The 17,816-nt window shown below is 45.8% G+C and overlaps 1 protein-coding gene across 1 annotated transcript in view; it reads left to right on the plus strand.

Moving 5' to 3' along the window:
• The first annotated feature begins 5,248 nt into the window (after positions 1-5,248).
• Positions 5,249-17,816, plus strand: part of OSBPL11 (oxysterol binding protein like 11) — a 33,458-nt gene continuing 20,890 nt past the window's right edge. Inside the window, exon 1 of the mRNA XM_082762996.1 lies at positions 5,249-5,510. Within this exon, the coding sequence (XP_082619122.1) occupies positions 5,380-5,510 (131 nt within the window). The 5' untranslated portion in view covers positions 5,249-5,379. The remainder of the gene's footprint in view (positions 5,511-17,816) is intronic.

A 17,816-nucleotide genomic window follows, 5' to 3' on the forward strand; every position in this document is an offset into this window, starting at 1 on the left:
TATAAGCACTAGATTATTGTATGCATAACTGCTATTAACTGTGGGCATTAAGTAGTAGCCATTTATACTGAGGCAGCCTGTAGCTTGGTGTAGCTCCTCCAGGGTGTTGGATACAAACAAACACTGCCAGTTCATGTCCTTAAGAACTCACAGTCCAAGTCACTTCCAGCTTCAACATGGATTTCTTGCAGTCTGGCTTTACCAGCTCACAGGATACAGAAAATAAATCAACAGTGAAGTTTTTACTCCACTCATTTTATTCAGTTGAGTTCTCTGCTGCACCTCCTGGTTAGATTAGATAGCAAGAATGTTTGTTTGTTTGTTTGTTTTTCCACACTTCAATAAGTTCTCCAAAAAGGTACTTAGCAGAAAATTAGACTGAATTTTAGCCGTATAGAAATCTTAAGTCAACTCCAAGCAATTTTCATAATCCAAGCAGAATGGATCAAGAAGCCAGCTGTAAACAGTCCGTATTGTTTAGGGCTTTCTGCAATTCAATGGATAAGGTTTTCAGGAGAAGTAAAATATTACAGGACTGTAACAGAAGTGAAAAATGCTTCTGCTGCAAGGAAAACTGTACTGGTAACTTATTGTTAGTTGTCTTCAAAACAGACATCAAACCCCAGACGGCAGACCTACAGAGACTTTCCAGAATCCAAATATACCTCCTCTGTAGGAAGCAGAGGCTGCAATGAGAAGGAAGGATATCGTCTGGAAATTATGAAGTGGATGCAGAATTGATTAGAGGAGTGTGCAGGTACAAGTAGGACAACTGGTAGCAAGAAGAGCTCAGTACCAGTCTCCCATATGCAGATCTTATATATATAGTGATGGAGCAGTCAGATTACAAAGGACAGTTTTGTCTTCCAAAATTACTGAGTGCTTTGGCTTGGTTTCCAAACTGATCTTGTTATCATGATGCACCTGGAAATAGCATTTGACTGAGATAACAAGAAGCAAACCATGATAATGGAGATCTATGGCAGATGGAGAGAGACGCAGGTTGCCATAGAAACCATGCAGAAAAAGCATGTAGGAGTGGAGCAAGGCACAGAAAGAGAAGGGGTTAGAGACTGAAGAACTGAACTCACTCAGTTTTTCGAGACATTAACAAAAACACATTAGTTTTACAGGGGACTGAGAGCCATGGAGGGCAGGAGTCCTAACGGTGAGCTGCAGAAGGCAGCGATGCCATGTTGTGCCATAGGGGAGGGCAGAAAAAGCCTCTGGAAAAAGGCCAGAGGTGAATGAGGTGGCTGAAATGGGTGGGAAGCCCTGGGGCACAGCCACAGCCCTCGCTCCCTTGCGCCTGGTGAGCACGCTGGTGAGAAGGGGATGTGCTTGGCCTCCTCCCTCCCCACACGGAGGCCGTAGGTGTGCAAGAGGTCACCCTGCTTCCAGCAGTGCCTGCTTCCAGAGTCAGAATCAGGGCCCCTCAGTCCTGTCCTCCCCGAGCTCCCAGAGCACCATCCTTTCCTCAGAGGGTGCCCTGCTGGGATTACACAATATTCCAGCCCGGGTTCCTGGCTTCCAGCCAGACTGAGCCCCAGTTTGCATTTCCAAGTCTGGGCTGTGCTGCGTGATGTAACGCGGGAGGCTGGAGCATGACTCAATGCAAAGTCACACTGCGTGGAACTGGAAATGGTGCCAAATGTGACTGTGGGGGATGCAGGCAGCAAGGGAAACTTTGTAGGCAGCCTGAGCTGCTGCCGTCTGTGACTCTGGTCCTTTCAGCTGGACATCTGAGATTCAGTGGAGCTGTGGTAGAGCAGAATACGATGCACAGTAATGGATGGAGAAGGGGAAGGAAATTATGAGATGATTGATGGTGACTGAAAAGCCCAAACAAATAAAGGTTTTGACTCATTAAGACTACAGGAGTGATGAATAGCTATTAAATGCAAGCACCAGTGATTCTGCACATCAAACAGTTCAGCATTTCACATACATGCTCACTTACAGCGAAGCCATGGATCCAGTAACACAGCGATATCTGTAAAGCTCCAGAATCGAGACTCTCTCAAAGGGTCTGCCTTGAGCAAGAATCTAACCCTAAGAAGCATTGACTGTACAATTAACCAGATATGAAGCACTATTAGCAACAGTATCTTTTGGGGCGGTTTCTCAGTAGTTTGAAGCTTTTCCAGTTCAGCAATGATTATGAGAAATAGCACTCCTCGTGCAAGAAAGGCAGGCGGTACTCTCCAGGATTTCTGTTATTTCTCTATGTGCCTGTAGGGGATGTAGTTCCCCTAGCAGATAGCAGCAGTGATTGCTTATCTCCCCTGCACCGCCTACCGGCTAGGATACAGGTTTAAAATTATGTTAAGCTTGGTCTTATCCAAAGATAGTTTTTAGGACAGGAAAAAGTGCTAACCAACTAACAAGGGGGTGATAGAAAACTCTTATCATTCCTATTTGGAAAATAAATAAATAAATATATATACACACATATATTTAGGAATACAAGTGATGAGAAAATATGTTGGGTTTTAGAGCTTTAGTCTTTGAACATGGATAGATTTTGCTACTCTGAAGAAATGATTCTGATGTGAAGAAAGGTGGAGCATATAGCCAGACTATAAGCTTTGGAAGAAATCTGCAGGAGCGGTACATGGTTTTCATCAGATCCTGGACAATTTTCTAAGAGTATCAGAGTGATAAAGTATGGAAAATATGGCAAGTTTTCTTAACATGAGTTACGATAAAATACTATTCACTTCAGTTTGTAGCCATCATCAGGCCTACAAAGGCAAATAGTGCTAAACATGTATTATCCTTTTCATGCTTTCCTCCCCCAAAGCTGCAACTCTTTCTGAGTTCTTCCAGGAAAGAAACTGGCAGCACCAGAAATCACAGTGATGGGTAAGGGCCAGGCGTACTCGTGGCAGGGTGCTCGGCAGTGATTTTAGTCATTTTGAGCCACTAAATTACAAGTGGGGAAGGAGACTAAGATCAGTGAACCTGACCACAGGTTATAACTAGTAACAAATGTAAACTGAAGGTAAAAGACACCTTTAACAGTGCCTTCTTAGCAAAACTGGTTATGCAGTCGTTAAGCATTTTGTCAATGCCACCTTACGATAATCTCTGGTATTACAAGTGCAGCACTTTTTAAAAAGAAAAATGCAAATGCATGGGGTTTGCCATCAGAGTTTACTCTCTGTACTCTCGGGTTAGATCCTGAGAGGCTGCAGAAACACACAGTAAAAACACCAGCCTGTCTGCTGTGTTGGGGAGGTTGTAGGTGGTGTAATGTCCTGCTGCCTGTCTGACAGCAACAGGTCTGGCACAGGTAAAGTTACATTTCTGCTGGGACCAGTAGTCCTCAAGCAAGGGGAAATAAAAGACACACATGGGACTCTTGCCTGAGTTGCTTTTGCTTCACATTTTCCCAGGAACATTTCAGTGGTGTTGGCATGCATTATGATACAATACAATGGTATTATATTTCCAGTTATGGTTGCAAGTGATCAGCAGGAGAGGAACTAACATGTTTAGAGGACAAGAGGAATGCAATTCTGGCCCAAATGTTCTTCAATGGACAATCTGACTCTGCTGATCTGTTCTCTTTTGGTTCCATGGGAGAAACATGCAGCTGAAAAAGCCTTTATTTTCCTGCAGTGATGAGTGTGCTTGTAAAAAGGCAGAAGTGGGGGATTTTATGCCTGTGCAGTGGTAATATATTATGTCTCTGTAAGACATATTATAGCTGTAGGTGCAACAGGCAGTCCTCACTGCCTCACTGTGGTCTGTTAGTCAGATTTTGTGTGCGTGCTTGGCAAGGAGGAATAATATGGGCTAACTTAAAGCTGGCTTGGTACTTATAAATACATTTTAAAGACATGATACTTGTAAAATCCTATCCTCATCTGATGGCCAAAGGCAAAAATGTTTTGAATGTTGCTGGGAAATCTGGAATGTGCTGATGGGAGAGACCAAGAGAGCCTCCAGGGTTATGAAGCTGCTGTGTTGAAGGGATGCAACTGGCCAAACGAACTGTTTGAAATAACGTTGCATTTTTGTTTCTGTTTGACCTACACATATTGTCATATAGGGAGGGCACTTTCAGCATCTTTTGTGTAACAGTTGTTTACCGTAATATAGCAGTGCTGAAAGTGAGACCACAAAAAGGTAGGTGGCTGTGTGTCCAGGCACCCTGCCTGTGAGCTGGAGAGGAGAGGACGAAGAAGTGATGGGGTGAAATGGGATGTGGAGCAGAGCCACAGCCTCGCTAACCAAGGCAAGTATCCTTCAACCCTGATTTTAAGAAGTAATGCAGCCACAATCGACTGCATTTTGCTTTTGCAAAAGTGATGCCTGGCCTGAAAGAATACACAAACCAAAAACTACTTTTCCCAGTTAGCTTTGTGTCATTCTGTGAAGGAAAAAAAATGCTTAACTGTTGCCCACATGCAGTATCTAGTGGCAAAACAGAAAGAAGTGCGTATTTCCTCTCAAGGTCAGGCTTTGCTTGGTGAATAAGGCTCTGGGAACTTCTGAGTTTGGCCCTGTTTTATGGGTCTCTGCAGAAGCTGAACTGGAGGACAGATGTGGGTTTCTCTGAATATTTGGTATCAAACTTGGCATCAAGTCTGGCGTTTGATTTGAAATGAAATATTCTTCCACCAGGACTGCCGAAATCTTTCACTAGAGGGCATCAGCCGGCCGGGAGAACCGCTCCCACGGGCAGAAAACCTTTTCCTGAAAAGAAATGCTGGTACCTGAGCGGTGTCTGAGCCTGCTCACCGGCTCTTTGACAGAAGCTTGTTTGGCAGGCTACCACAGAAACGTCCTTTAAACCGAGATATCCTAAACAGCCCGAAACTCTTTGTGTCAGTAATGACCAAATAGGCTGGCTTTGCCCAGTTGGGAGTGATTCTCTCTCTTCTGTTTGCAGTGGATGCACACAGAGGAGAGCTGCATTCCTCCTGGATAACCCACCTGGAGGAGCAGTATGGGGTCTGTCTGTCACGGTGCTGCCTGTAACAACCCTCCCACATCCCCGGGGGCGGGCGGGCGCACTTCGATGTTTGTTTAAACTCCTTTATTTTCGCCCAGGCGCGCTCGCCCTCTCCTGAGGGACGCCAGGTCTACCCAGCGCCCGTGACGGAGCGGGGAGATGGCGGCCGCCGCCCCCGCCGGGCGCTGCCCGCACCAAAGATGGCGGCGACGCTGAGGCGGAAGGGGCGGCCGGGCGGCGCGGGGCGGAGCGGGGCGGTCCGGGGCAGAGCGGAGCGCTCCGGCCTTCCCCGGCCGTGCGGGGAGCCGAGCCGGGCCGAGCGGGGCTCCGGGGGGGCGCGGGCAGCCGCCGCCGCCGCCATCTCCCATCTCAGCCCGCATGGGGCCGGCTTGAGCGGGGCCGGGAGGCGCGGCGCCATGCAGTGCGCCGACCCCGCGGCCGCCATGAAGGGGCCGGAGGGCGAGGGCAAGGCGGAGCCGCCGGCGGCGGCGGGGCAGAGCGGCGGCAAGAGCGGCGGGGGCCGCGGAGCCAAGGGCTGGCACTACAGGTGGGCACGGCGGGGCCGGGAGGTGGGGGGGGGGCTGCGGGAGCCGCCGGTGCTCGGAGAGCCCGGGGCGGGTGGCGGTGCCCTCCGCCGGGACAGCTCGGGCAGCGCCCCGGGGGTGGCTGCCAGCTGCAAGCCGCCGCGTGGTTTAGTTCTTAATTGGTATTATTTTTAATTATTTGTTTGCTTAGATTGCTTCGGGGGGGGTGTGCGCCGTCGCTTGGAGGCGGCTGTCGTGTGGCCGGGGGTGAGCAGAGCCGCGCGGTGTGGGTGCTGGGGGGACGCGCCCTGCTGGCTGCTGCTGCCCCCGGTAGGCTACGGACACACACTCCGAGTTGTCGGGGATGTGCCTCCCTCCCTCCAGCACTTATAAAAAAATAAACTTTGTGCTGAACTCTAGCGTGGCCTGCCTGCGTTGGGACCGTAACCTCGCTGTTTGGCGTGTTTCGGTCCCTGCCAGAAGCTCCCCGAGCTTTGCCTGGCGTGCTGTGGTGGCCGCTCACCGCCAGCCTGGCTAGGGTGAGGGGAGCGTGGGGAAAGCTGGCCACAGAGGGTTCATTAGAAATAGATTCAAATTAAAACGCTTCCTGTGAGCGAGCCATCCGCCTGCGTTTTAAGGGGATTTAGGAGTTTCTGTGTGTTGTTTTTTTATTTTATTTTTTTTTTCCTAATGTATTTTCTGGTTCAAGGAGTCGCTGCTCCCATCCAGATCAAGGACGTCTAAGGTTCGAGGGACTTGTGACTGCTTTAGGGCTCTCATCCTCCACTGGAGTTGGGCTGTGTTGCCATTGAAAGTAGTGCAATTCTGGGAAGTTTGTGCATTTCTCCTGCTAATGGAGACCCTCCAGAGCAGTCAGTGGACACTCTGCTGTGTCCTGCTCCTGGGGGCAGGAGAAGGGGCGCCTTGTGCTTCTGCACGGGATGTTGGGGGGTCACCCACTTGCCTTGTAGAAACAAACACCTAGGCCCAGCTGGCAAGGGTGCTTCGTGCCTAATGATTTTAACAGGGAGTGGGCGGTGCAGGCGTCTCTGAGCACCTAGGTCTTAAGTAACTTCCTTCTGAATGACCCCTTTTCAGGATCACCCACCCGGCTCTTCTGTTGCTCATGCTCGCTGTTGTGGCTCGCAGGGCAGAGGTTGTGCTGAGCCTGCCTGCTTCGCGCCTTGCCAGCCTCACTGCAGCCAGCAGGATATGCCTTGCGACTACCACTACGTGGCTGAAATTGCTCTAGTGGAAGCTTGTTATTTTGTAGGTCTTTGGGACGAGTTTAATATATTAATTGTGTTATGATCTACACTGAGTTACCTTGCTGTTAATCTCCGCTCTGTTGGGAATCTATTTACAGCTCTGTTTGACTTTTTATGTTTAATCAGGGACAAAAGATCACCTTTTCCCCCTGCCTCCCTAGGATGGTTTCCTGTCGGGATGCTGCAGTTTAGTTTTTGCATGCTTACTTTTATTACGGAACGTTGTCAAGTAAAGGAAGATCTCTCTAGTAATAAATGGGTCAGTACCTAAAATAGTGGGTTTAGAAACATTTCTGATGGTGGAAGTTCTCTCTTTTTAACTTTCCTGGCACAGGGCGTGGGCAATGCGTGGTCATGCACTGTAGCAGAAGTAAGGTCCCAAAGCACTGTGTCAGCACAGACTGTGTGGTGCAGAAGTGTAACTCTGTACTTGGTGAAGTGTCTTTTCAAAGCAGCTGGAGCATGTTTGCAAGACAAATGGGGCCAGTACTTCATACTTCACTGCTATGAATGGGGAATCACGATGGTGTGTGTGTGGGGAAGGGGACAGAAATCTTCAGCACTGCTGGAACCTGAAATAATGACAACTGAATCTCAAAGAGTTGGAAAGTCACACTTCCTTGTTGTATGGTGCGTGTCCAGAGAATATTAAAAAATGGAGCAGAAAGTCTAACTTTATGTTTTTGTAGGGAAGTAGTATGGAGGTTTTTTAGAGAGCTGTAGTAAAGGGTTAGGCCTAATGTTTTTCAGTGGAGAAGAAACCACCAGAGGCAGATGAATGCTTCAAGTTATGTAGAAGTACAGATAAATCTCTTTGCAGACATGCTCTACTCAGAGCCTGTGTGTGATGAGTTTGGGCAGCCCACACAGCAGTGCCTCCTGTGGCTTGTATGGCTCTGTTTCTTTGGAGTGAAGGAAGGTACTCTTTTATTTTTATTTTTATTTTTTTGACTTAGTTGTTGAGTATGGGAGTCTGGAGAAACTGCGCTTCTAGACATCTGACAGGAAGTTATTTTGCTTACTTATGGATGTGTGATGAGTCTCAGAGTGTGTCTGAGAGCAGCCAATGCTGAGCTGCCTTTTCTTGACTGATAGCAGTAACAGTGTGAACATTACGTTACAGTGAAGTAGATAAGAAAGAGCCTGAGAGGCTGTGCTGCATGCTCAACTTCTTATCCCTATTTCCATTTAGAAAAAAAGCTAACATGAGATGAGACTGCTGAATAACCTCAAATTACTGAAGTTTACTTGGCAAAGTGATATATAACTTCTTGTTTTTAAACTGCTTTATTTTCAGCAGTTATCAAGTTAGGAAGTGGCATTGCCCATTTGCATTCAGCTATTCTACTTTTAGTCTTGATCATCTTCATTAATTTTTGCACTGCTCTAGATTGAGTGAACAGAGTAGCTTGGAAGCAGTGAGAGAAAGGCGACAGCCTTGGCAGGTACTCGTATGATGTGTGAATCATAGTCATTCAAATAACATAAAAATTTCACAAGCAGAATCTGTATCTGTGAGCTAAATAGAAAGCTGGTCAGAGTACTTGCCAAGGAAATATAACAAATCCTCTCAGCCTGCCTTGAGGGAATTTCAGATAATTTTGAGAGAAATGACTTGCAATAACTGGTTCTCGTTTATCTCCGAAGATAAAAGTTCAAGGCACTGCAGTTGACTAGAGAAATGAGATTGTCTTTCTCCATTGGAGATGTGCTAATGTGCCGTCCTCTCACATTTTTCTTCATGGTTCTTTTCTCAAATGCATAAATCAATTCAGTTTCTTTTAAAAGGGCTCACAGCACTTCTTCCCTTGCTGGTAGAAATATATGTACATGCTCATTAATTTCCTAGTGATAGCTGATTTTAAGATTACAAGTTATATTTCAAAACTTATTTGCTTTTTAGTTCCTCATGTCTTCTTTTTGGTAACTATCTTTGTTCCTTATTTCTTAAACAGCTTAAGCATCTGTTCACTATGGATGTTGCCACAGATGTCTGTGAAGTGTTACAGGTCAGATGTCTTTTGCTGTTTTTCAAGGAAGCAAGTTAACTTTATCTGTTCTTGAAAGTTTACTAAATGCTGCCGGGCTGTGAATTAGTATATCAGAACATTTCAGTGGAGGCAGTTTCTAAGGCAGGGAGTCGGTTTCCTAGACTTTTTCCTCTAGGGGTGGCAATGACAGGAAAGCGAGTTCCTCATGCTGGATGCATTCTGTGTGCTCTTAGTTTATCAGCTTAAGATGGTTTCTCTTGTTATATTACTCCACAGGCCTTTGGGCCAGAGTAAAAGAGGCTGAGAGTGAGTAAACAGCAATGCAAACAAACAGTGGACAGAGGGCTTTGGCAAAAAGAGCAGCATTATAGCATCATAACTCTTTTAAAAGTCAAATTCAAAAATCTAAGAAATTGAATGCTGGGTGACAGTTGTCTTTGAAAGGCTTTGTTTTGCAATTGACACTGACTGCTCTTCATAAATGAACACACACACCAAAAAAAACCCACACCCACAACAAAGGCTCTCCCCTGAAAACAACCAACCAAAAAAATGTGAAGAGTTACTGACCTTAAATCAGTCTTCTATTGGAGCAGATGAGCATGCAGTAGTGCAACAGAACAGGCAGCTGAAACACATGGGTATATTTTTAATTCTGTGTTTCAAGATGATTGTGGTCCCTTCCCCATAAAATAATACCATGGGAAACATGTTTTAAAGAGGGTGGTGGTTGCACTTGTGAGTTTGATCTCAGTTGACTTGGGGTGACAATCTGCTGCACTTCAGGCAAGTGGAAGCAAAGTGTGTGAGACTGAGCTAGGCTGTGGAAGTACTTAATTACTTTTTTTTTTTTCATGCTGTCTTGTGAAATGAATTAATTAGCTCCAACAAAGGGAAGTGTCTTGAAACTGATACCATCGTCTTGAGCAGATGTTGATAAGAGCCCTTTTTATTGAGGGTGGAGTTAATGTCGGTCTTAGTTGTGAGGATAATATGTAGAGTTTTTCTAGTTTCTGTGTCTTTCTGTTCAAGATTAAGCATTCTTGGAATGCAGAGGATAAATTTCATGCGTTTCGCCCTTTAAAGCTGAAAGCAGCTTGGCAGAAGCAGATAAACTGGGTAATGGCAATGCGATGTCTAACAGCACTTCCTACGGAGAGCCTCTCCCTTGCTGATCCTTCACTCCTGTCTCTGACCAGCGTTTCTCATTATAGCATTAATGTAAGCATCTAATTCTTGCTTAGGCTGCCATACGGTGTATTAGCTGGCCTAATTAACTTTGGACTCCTGAGAACAGGCTGGAGTTTAAGTCCCTATCACTTGAAAAGTATAAAAAAAGAAATGTTACGCAAATGTCATGCTGGGACAGCTCCCAGTAAGGAAGTACCAGGAGCGCAAGCACTTTTATTCCCCATCTCCCACGTCCCGGGGTTTCTTCCTGTGCTGTCTGGAGCTAATTATTTGGGGTCACGCGTGGGGTTTTGGTGCTGGGTGTCCCCAAACCCCCTCCAGGCCGTAAGGTGGTGTTACCTCAGGTTCCTCAGCTCCTGTGGCGTTCCCTCAGGTTCCCGCTGCCGCCCGGCTCTGTGACATCAGGGCGGCACCCACAGCTTCCATTTATTACTTAATTACGTTTCTATGGAGGGTTTTGCTGATTGTATGATGGATCTGATGTCACGCTTGTGTCACGGTGACCTCAGCCTGTTTCTGGAGGCCTGTGATGGCGCCCAGGCCATCTGGTGGTGGAAGGCCCTGGCTGCTGGGGATCTCACGGTGCCAGTGGTCGTGCGAGCTGCCCTCCGTTCTGGTACCAGCAGTCAGACACGGGTGGATGTCACGTTCATTCACCATGATGGTGGGAAGTGGCTGAAAAGCCCCGTGCCTGGATTTATTTATCCTCATCTGAGGCCTTCCTTAACGAGTATACTGTACTCATAGCACTGACTGAGAAACACTGCACTCAACGTAGTTGTCTCTTCACAACACAAGAAGGCCATGTTTAAAATGCTCAGCTGCTTATATCACACCCCCCCCCCCCGATCTGTTCATTGTTAATAAAATGTTAAGATTGTTATTTATCGCACTTATTTTTGTCCTTGATAAAGCCCCAAGCACTTCTCAAAAGGCAGGTGAGCGTTGGCGCTCACAGACTGGAAGAAAGGAGATAGAGCAGATGACAGCCCAGATTCATTGTGAATTGAGAGAAGTGTGTGTGCGAGCGTGTAATAAGTGGGTAGAGTTGGGGAAACAGGTTTGGGCAACTTAAATAGGTCGTGGTGATGGCTGGTGTTCTAGCAGAGACCTGAACTGGGGCGGTGAGCTCTGAGTTTGTCTCCAGCCCTGTGGCTGCTCCGTGAGCAGCTCTCAAGAGCCGTATCCCTCTCCTGCTTCCCAGAGCAGGCTGTAAAAGCTGCTGGGGCAGGAGCAACAAACGTGGGAGTTGGTTCTGACATGCGGGATACTTTTCTTAATACTGGAATATTCATTCAGAGTTAAAAATTAAGCTGAACTGAAGAAGCAGAAACTTCTAAATAGCTTTTAACCATCCAACAGTTTGTGCTTTCCCTAGAACAGATCTCTCCAGGAGCTAATGGCCATTACAAGCGCCAATCCTGGAAGTGCAAAGGGTACTTTCTCAACTTGCCTTTTCTAATGTAATCGTGTAGCAGCATGTTAATTAAAATCGCCTACAATATTAACATCCTCCTCTGCCACACACGCTCTCTCCCTAGAGAGAAGATGAAAAACAAACTGTGTGTGACCTAATCACACTGCTTAATGTACAAGCAGAAAGTGCCAGCTGCTGCTGGTAGATTGTCCTAGGTTGGTTCTCATGCTGTACTCACAGTACCATGAAAACCACAGCACCCTGTTTACTTAGGGATGTTGCCTTGACACACATGCCCATCATCAGCTGGTGCTGATGTGTTTTTATTGTAGGGACCACTGCTTGTTGATAACGCTGTCTGGCAACTTTCATTTTAGGGTGCTTGCAAAGCTTATGTGGTTTCAGGTTTTCTATATGGCACATCTAATGATGAAATGCAGCAGGCTGAAATGGGGGGGGAGAAGTGCTGGTATTTTGTGTGTTAAGCTGGCAACCTCATGTTTGATAACCTGGGATGCCTCTCTGCTTTGGAGCAGGAACATCAGTGTCATGGGGAAGGCTTTTTGCCTTGGATGTGCCTTTTTGTCTTTCACGTGTGAATTTCTAAGTTTTTGAGTCTGAAAATCTTTAAAAATGTGCTTAGTGTTTAGGCACTGACGTTAATTTCCAACAGAGCTCAGTTTGCTGAAGCTGACTTCATTTGCAGTGGAGCTGCAATGAGCGAGTGGTCTGCAACTGAAAGCCAAAAGTCTTCAAGGTATAGCTGCAGGATGCTGTGTTCATGTGCTCATTTCTCACCCTGGCTCTGACCTCCTCTGTGCTAACAGTCACGCTCTTTAAACTGTTCTTCCTCTGTAATCACTAATTGTATGTTCCTCTTTCTCAGAGGCCTAGTTTGGAACAGTTGGCTCTGATTTTGCAGAACTGTTGCAGGGTCACAGCTGCAGCTGAAATCACCAGAAGCTGTGATTTGAAAATATCAACTGCAAAAATATGGTAGGGAAAAAAATGGGCCGCAGCGAGCTCAAAGCTAGAAGGGCTGAAAATTCACTGTACATCCGTTCCCTGTCAGTAAAATGGAATGACAGTATCCTCTTTCTTTATTGTTTGGTGCATCACTCCTTCATAAACATCGCTAACAAGCACAGGAGAAGAAACTCATAGGAAAGCTTTTTGTGGGAGCATGAATATCAAATGAATAACGCCTGATGTTCACTGTGCGATGAACAGGAAAGGTTTTGAGTAATTTCTTGTGTGGGGATCACTGTCCACTTAAAGCACTGACCAAGGAAGTAGTCCTGATATTTTAGTTTGTTGTGATGACCATAAGTGGTTAAACTAACACAGATGCTTTCTTAATTAGCGCTTAAACCTGCTGAGTACCTCATGCCTCAAGTTTAATGTAGGAATATTCTGGGTTCATTTCCATATATCTAAAAGCTATAGGATAAGTTTGGGTTGGGATATCTCTAGTCCAGCCTCATGCACAGAGCAGGGCCAGCTTCACAGTTATAACAGGTCATTTAGGGCCTTCTCCAGCTGAGTTTTGAGCATATCCGGCGATGGATGTGTTTGTGCTTGCTTGGAAATAGTAATTTTTATCCTGCATTTAACCTAAAATGTCTCAAAAATTGTTCAAAAAAAAAAAAAGTCTCTACTTTTTATCTGGATAGCTAATCAGTGTCCATACCTACATTTTAAGAGCTCCTAGGTTAGAAGAGGTTAGAAGCAGACCAAAATGCCTGAGGGAAAAGTATGCATAGCAGTTGATGAGCTAAAACATGCTGGAGGGTGCTTAGAGTAACTAACTGGTTTTAGCACCAGTGTCTGTGACTAGTACTTGCCAGGGTCTGCCACTTTCTGAAGAGCTGTAGACAGCAGATACTGCAGCATTTCAGAGGTGCTCATCCATCAGTGTGTTTGCCCAGCTTGCGTTGCATTGTTATGTTACGTTGCTGCTGTTTGCTGAGCAGAGCAGCTTTAACTGTCAGCTGCCTGAGCTTGATGAAACTGGACTGGAAGGGAATGGTTTGGTTTCTGGTAACAATAATACATGAAGCTGTGCGTTATGGCGTGCAGCCATAAACTGGCAACGTGAATGCTGTTAGTTACAGGAAGCAATAGCCGTGCTCCAAGGGCGTAAGGTGGAGAGTTCATACCTCCTGAGCTGCCTGGTTTTTGTACCTTTCACCTCTAAGATATTGCTGTGAGTTAAATCCACAGTTAATTGTTCAGCAGTAGCTTGAGTACTGGTTATCCTTGCAGAATAATCTGCAGGGCTGGCTGCTGACTCTCAGGTCCAGCTTCTTTTGTGTTATGCTGATGCAAACCCACAAATAAATTGTGTGTGGGTAGAGTTCATGCTGACTCGAGCTCTTCACATACATGCAAGAGAAATTGCTTAGCTGAAACTCACTGCAGTTTTTTTTTTACAGGCAGATGAGAGCTAAAGAGCTCCTTAAATGATAAAGTAGTTAAATATTACCAGCTTTACAGTAGCCCAGTGAGAGCAGTATTTTGCTTCTCATTCATTAAATGGTCTCTCTCCTTTTCTTTTTCCCATTGCTACCCTGCAGAAGTGTTACAGTATTGTTTCATTTGTGTATAATTGATCCATGGCCTTTTAATGCAGAAAAAAGAATTGAAAGTCTAATTAGTATGCCTTAAAAAAACAAAACAACAACAGCAGAAAATGTTGTAAGCTAGATTTGTCATGTTCCCCTGGAGAACTTAGTGCCAGGAGAAAATTTAGGTGCAAATGCAACTGCCTTGTCGATAACTTGGGCTTGCAGGGCTTGGGCTCATTTTGGGTCCTCCATGGCAGATCAGTGCTTCTCTTCCAGTTCATGTGCACTCCTAAAGGTTTACAGGAACACGCGGAGAAGTTCTTATATTTAACAAAGATGTGTGTTGCTAGCATGTTTTCATGCTTGCAGCCAGCTATTCTGTTCACGGGGTTTACAGTCAGTGTTGTCATGTTGTTGGACATTTCTTCTTTGCACTTGTTGGTTTCTAAACTCACAGTCGAACACGGTGGAAACAGATGAACTGACGAACAGGAGCTATTGCGGCTACTTCACAGCTGACTGCATGGTCTTGGTGGTGAGCTGCATGGCCAGGTCAGTTTTTTATTTCTTCCAAAATCATTTGGAAAAGCGGAGCTAATGTGTTGCTGTGAGCTGGATGAAGGCTTCCGCCTTGCCTTGCTGGGTGTGCTGGCAAGATCTCTGCAGTCACAGAAGATAATTTGCACAGTTTCCACTGCTGACATAGCTTTTTCCTCCCCCCTTTATCTTCTCTTCCTTCTCCCCGCCTCCTTTTAACGAAAAGGGGAATTAATACCTTGTAGACAAGCATGTTGCAGTGGTATATGGGGAATAAGCAAGCTGTTACAGACCAAGTTCAGTAAAAATGGTTCCTGCTGTTTTTTCAAACTGTGTAGTCAGAGCCATTCATTGGTTTGCATTGTTATGACCGTGCTGTCTTCAGATCCATGTGCAGCCAGCAGCTGCTTGGAGCTTACGGAAATCCGCAGGGAAGCCTTTGGCTGCTGCTTTGCTCCTCAAGCAGCTGCAGAAGCCTGGCTGCTTTCAGTGTCCTCCATGGTGCTGCCCGGGCCCCATCAAAGTTAACATTGGCAGAGGGACAGCCTTGAAGCGTGCTCCGAGCCCTGTCCTGGTGGACAGGTGAATTTTTGTGCTGCTGTTGGCAATGCCCTGCTTGAGAAGAGGTGGGGAGGTGCCTGCGCAGAGCCTGCCTCTTGGCGAAGATGTTGGCCCTGTGCCTGTCAGGTGCAGGTTGGCTTGGCTGGAGCTCCTGCAGGACGTCACCGTGGGGCTGCTGTGCCTCAGCATCTGTGTTCGAGACTTGGGTGCTGCATGTAAACAGGATACAGGAGGAATTTGGCCCTGCCATCACCCGCTCTTCTTTTTCCTCCGAGGAGGAAACCAGCCTGCAAGGCACCGACAGCTGCTGCAGCTTGAGGGGCGTAGCAGAAAAGGACAAGTAAGGGGAGAAAGGATACATAAATCAACAGTAATCCTTGGTGAATCACAGCAGAAACCCAAAAGCAAAACATCTGAATGTTTTATTCCTCTCGTCTTTGAGTGGTGCTTGGGTATCTAAAAATATGGCTTGTGGGAGACATCACTGGAGATGGGGCGGGCTTGTCCTCTGAGAAGAGTACAGACCATTTTGTAATTTCTCATAAACTTTAATCACTCGCTTACAGGGACAATTTTAGTTTATAAATATTGTCGAGTGGGCTGAAAAAGTGAGATAGGTGGGCAGCAAAGTTCAATAGTGCTCAGCCTTCAGGGGAAAAAAAAAACAACCAAAAACATGTATTTATTGAGGGGTAGATGTGCTGGGCTGAGGTTCGGGTGCTGTACCACAAGTTCCTGCATAACTTTTTCTTGGATTATGATTTGCAAGGAGTCATTACTTAAAGCAGTACAGTAAGTGTCAACTTTATTTTTTCTTAACATGCCTAACTGGTGCAACACTTGCACTCATTTTTTGCCTTCACTTCAAAGAAGGACACAAATTTTTATGAAGTTGTTGACTCATTGTGGCTGAACTGTTCCTGTTCCTTTGACAATCTGAAACTGCTGGGAGCATTTTGAGTAGCAGCAGCAGCAAGTTGGCTACTGAAAGATACACTACCCGTAGGTACATGTGCATGCACCTAGCTAGCAGCAGGTTTTGCTAAAAGGGAGGAGGATCCCAGCGCAGCCAGGCCTTGCTGTGAGCGTTGTGCAACGCTGCTCAGTGATTTTGGTCACTTCCAAAACCTGTTTTCTAAAAGTCAGAAACCCCAAAGTGGGGTATGATAGGGGCTTCCGAAGTTCTGCAGACAACTTTAAACAAGTTTCACTATTGTTTCCTTGGAATAAATGCTGGCAAGTAACTTCTAAGGAAGTTACTAATTTTACCACTGCTGGTGCTGTGGTTGTCTGAGCAGAGCCAGCACCCAAACCACTTTGCTCTCAAAATCTGCCATCTCAGAAGCTTTCTGTAGCTCCCAGAAGAGCCCTGCTTATTCCATTCTTGTGTAATATTCCTTTTTTTTTTTTTTTTTTTTTTTTTTAAACAGGGTTTTTTCTGCCTTATGACACTGCTTTAGCTGATGTTACAACATTTAATTTTGCTCTGGAGGCACTTACCTTAACATTACTGAAGGGAATGCCCTGGTTACAATTCTGTGGCCTTGCTGTTAATAATGTTGAGCATGTTTTGCTGTGTTTACAGGGAAGTACTCGTGTTTACACAAAAGGAGATTAGGAGGTTAGCTCTGCTCCTGGAAGAGGGGTGGACAGTTACAAGACAGTAACCATCTCTCTTTTGTGAATTATGATTTTCAGTCTGGATTTGAAGTTTTTTTTAGTGTTACTGATTTTGAAATAAGCCTTACTTCAAGTGTTGAAAACACACACCATGGGCCTTGGAGAACTTGTGCTGGGAGAGTGTGATTGATGCCTACGAGGGCTATGTTCTTGCTCTTCTACTAGTTTGTGTTTGCTTCCAGGCTCTTACACTGTCAAGGAAATGTTTTAAATACCGGCCGAGTTTCTCATGCCCTTTGGGCAGGTTAATCTGTGGCATGCGTGGCTGCTCAAAGTTTGCTCGGCCTTTGACGGGGTGAAACCTCAGCATTGTGCCGATGATTTTCACAGCTCTGTCGGCGGGCACAGTTAAGGTGGGAGACAATGTGACCAATATTGCCTAGTCTGACAGAAAATCAGCTTTGCATTGAGTTAACAGTTCATGCCTGGGATGTGGGGTCAAAATTAAGGCTTTACGTGCGTGCACTTGCTGCTGAGCGCGCCACTGCTTTGGGTCCCTCAGTGGGACGGGGCAGCGGCTCTTCCCTGAGCTCTGTGGGCTGTGATCGCAGAGCAAGGGTGAAGCTTGGACGGCTAAGCAAAATGGAAAGCAATTAGCTGTGACTAGAGACGATTTTCAGAACATTAAAGACAAGTTTGTGCACTTTTATGACTGCAATCTCACAGTTCTCGGCATAATTGTGACAATGAATAAGTCTAAACTGCACTTCACTTGTACGCAGTAACAGCCGATGGGGATGTGTTTGGTCATGTCTCCTTAGCATTTTTATGAGTTTAAGATGCTCTCTGCTCTCCTACGGTTTGTTTTTGTCTGCATAGTACTGCTTAATGAGCTATTCCTAATTAAATTCCTAGCTAGTCCCACTGGCTGCTTTCCATTGCAGGGCAGTACTGTCATACTGACAGCTACTGGATGCGTTTTGCTGTTTTTAAATGTAACGTGAAAAATCAGCTACTTGGTTTTTCTTCAAAAACCTGACGACTCAGTAAGTGTACTCTGGTGATACTGCCTCTGTTTAGAAATGAAGCATGGGCAGCAGCTTCAGCTGTTCTGTAACGCGTCCACCGATACTTAGCCCAATTTTGTTGGGACCAAAATCCATGAATGGAGGTGTTC

The sequence above is a fragment of the Aythya marila genome (genome assembly GCF_965140915.1).
Source record: "Aythya marila genome assembly, chromosome: 6".
Classification (NCBI taxonomy): domain Eukaryota; kingdom Metazoa; phylum Chordata; class Aves; order Anseriformes; family Anatidae; genus Aythya; species Aythya marila.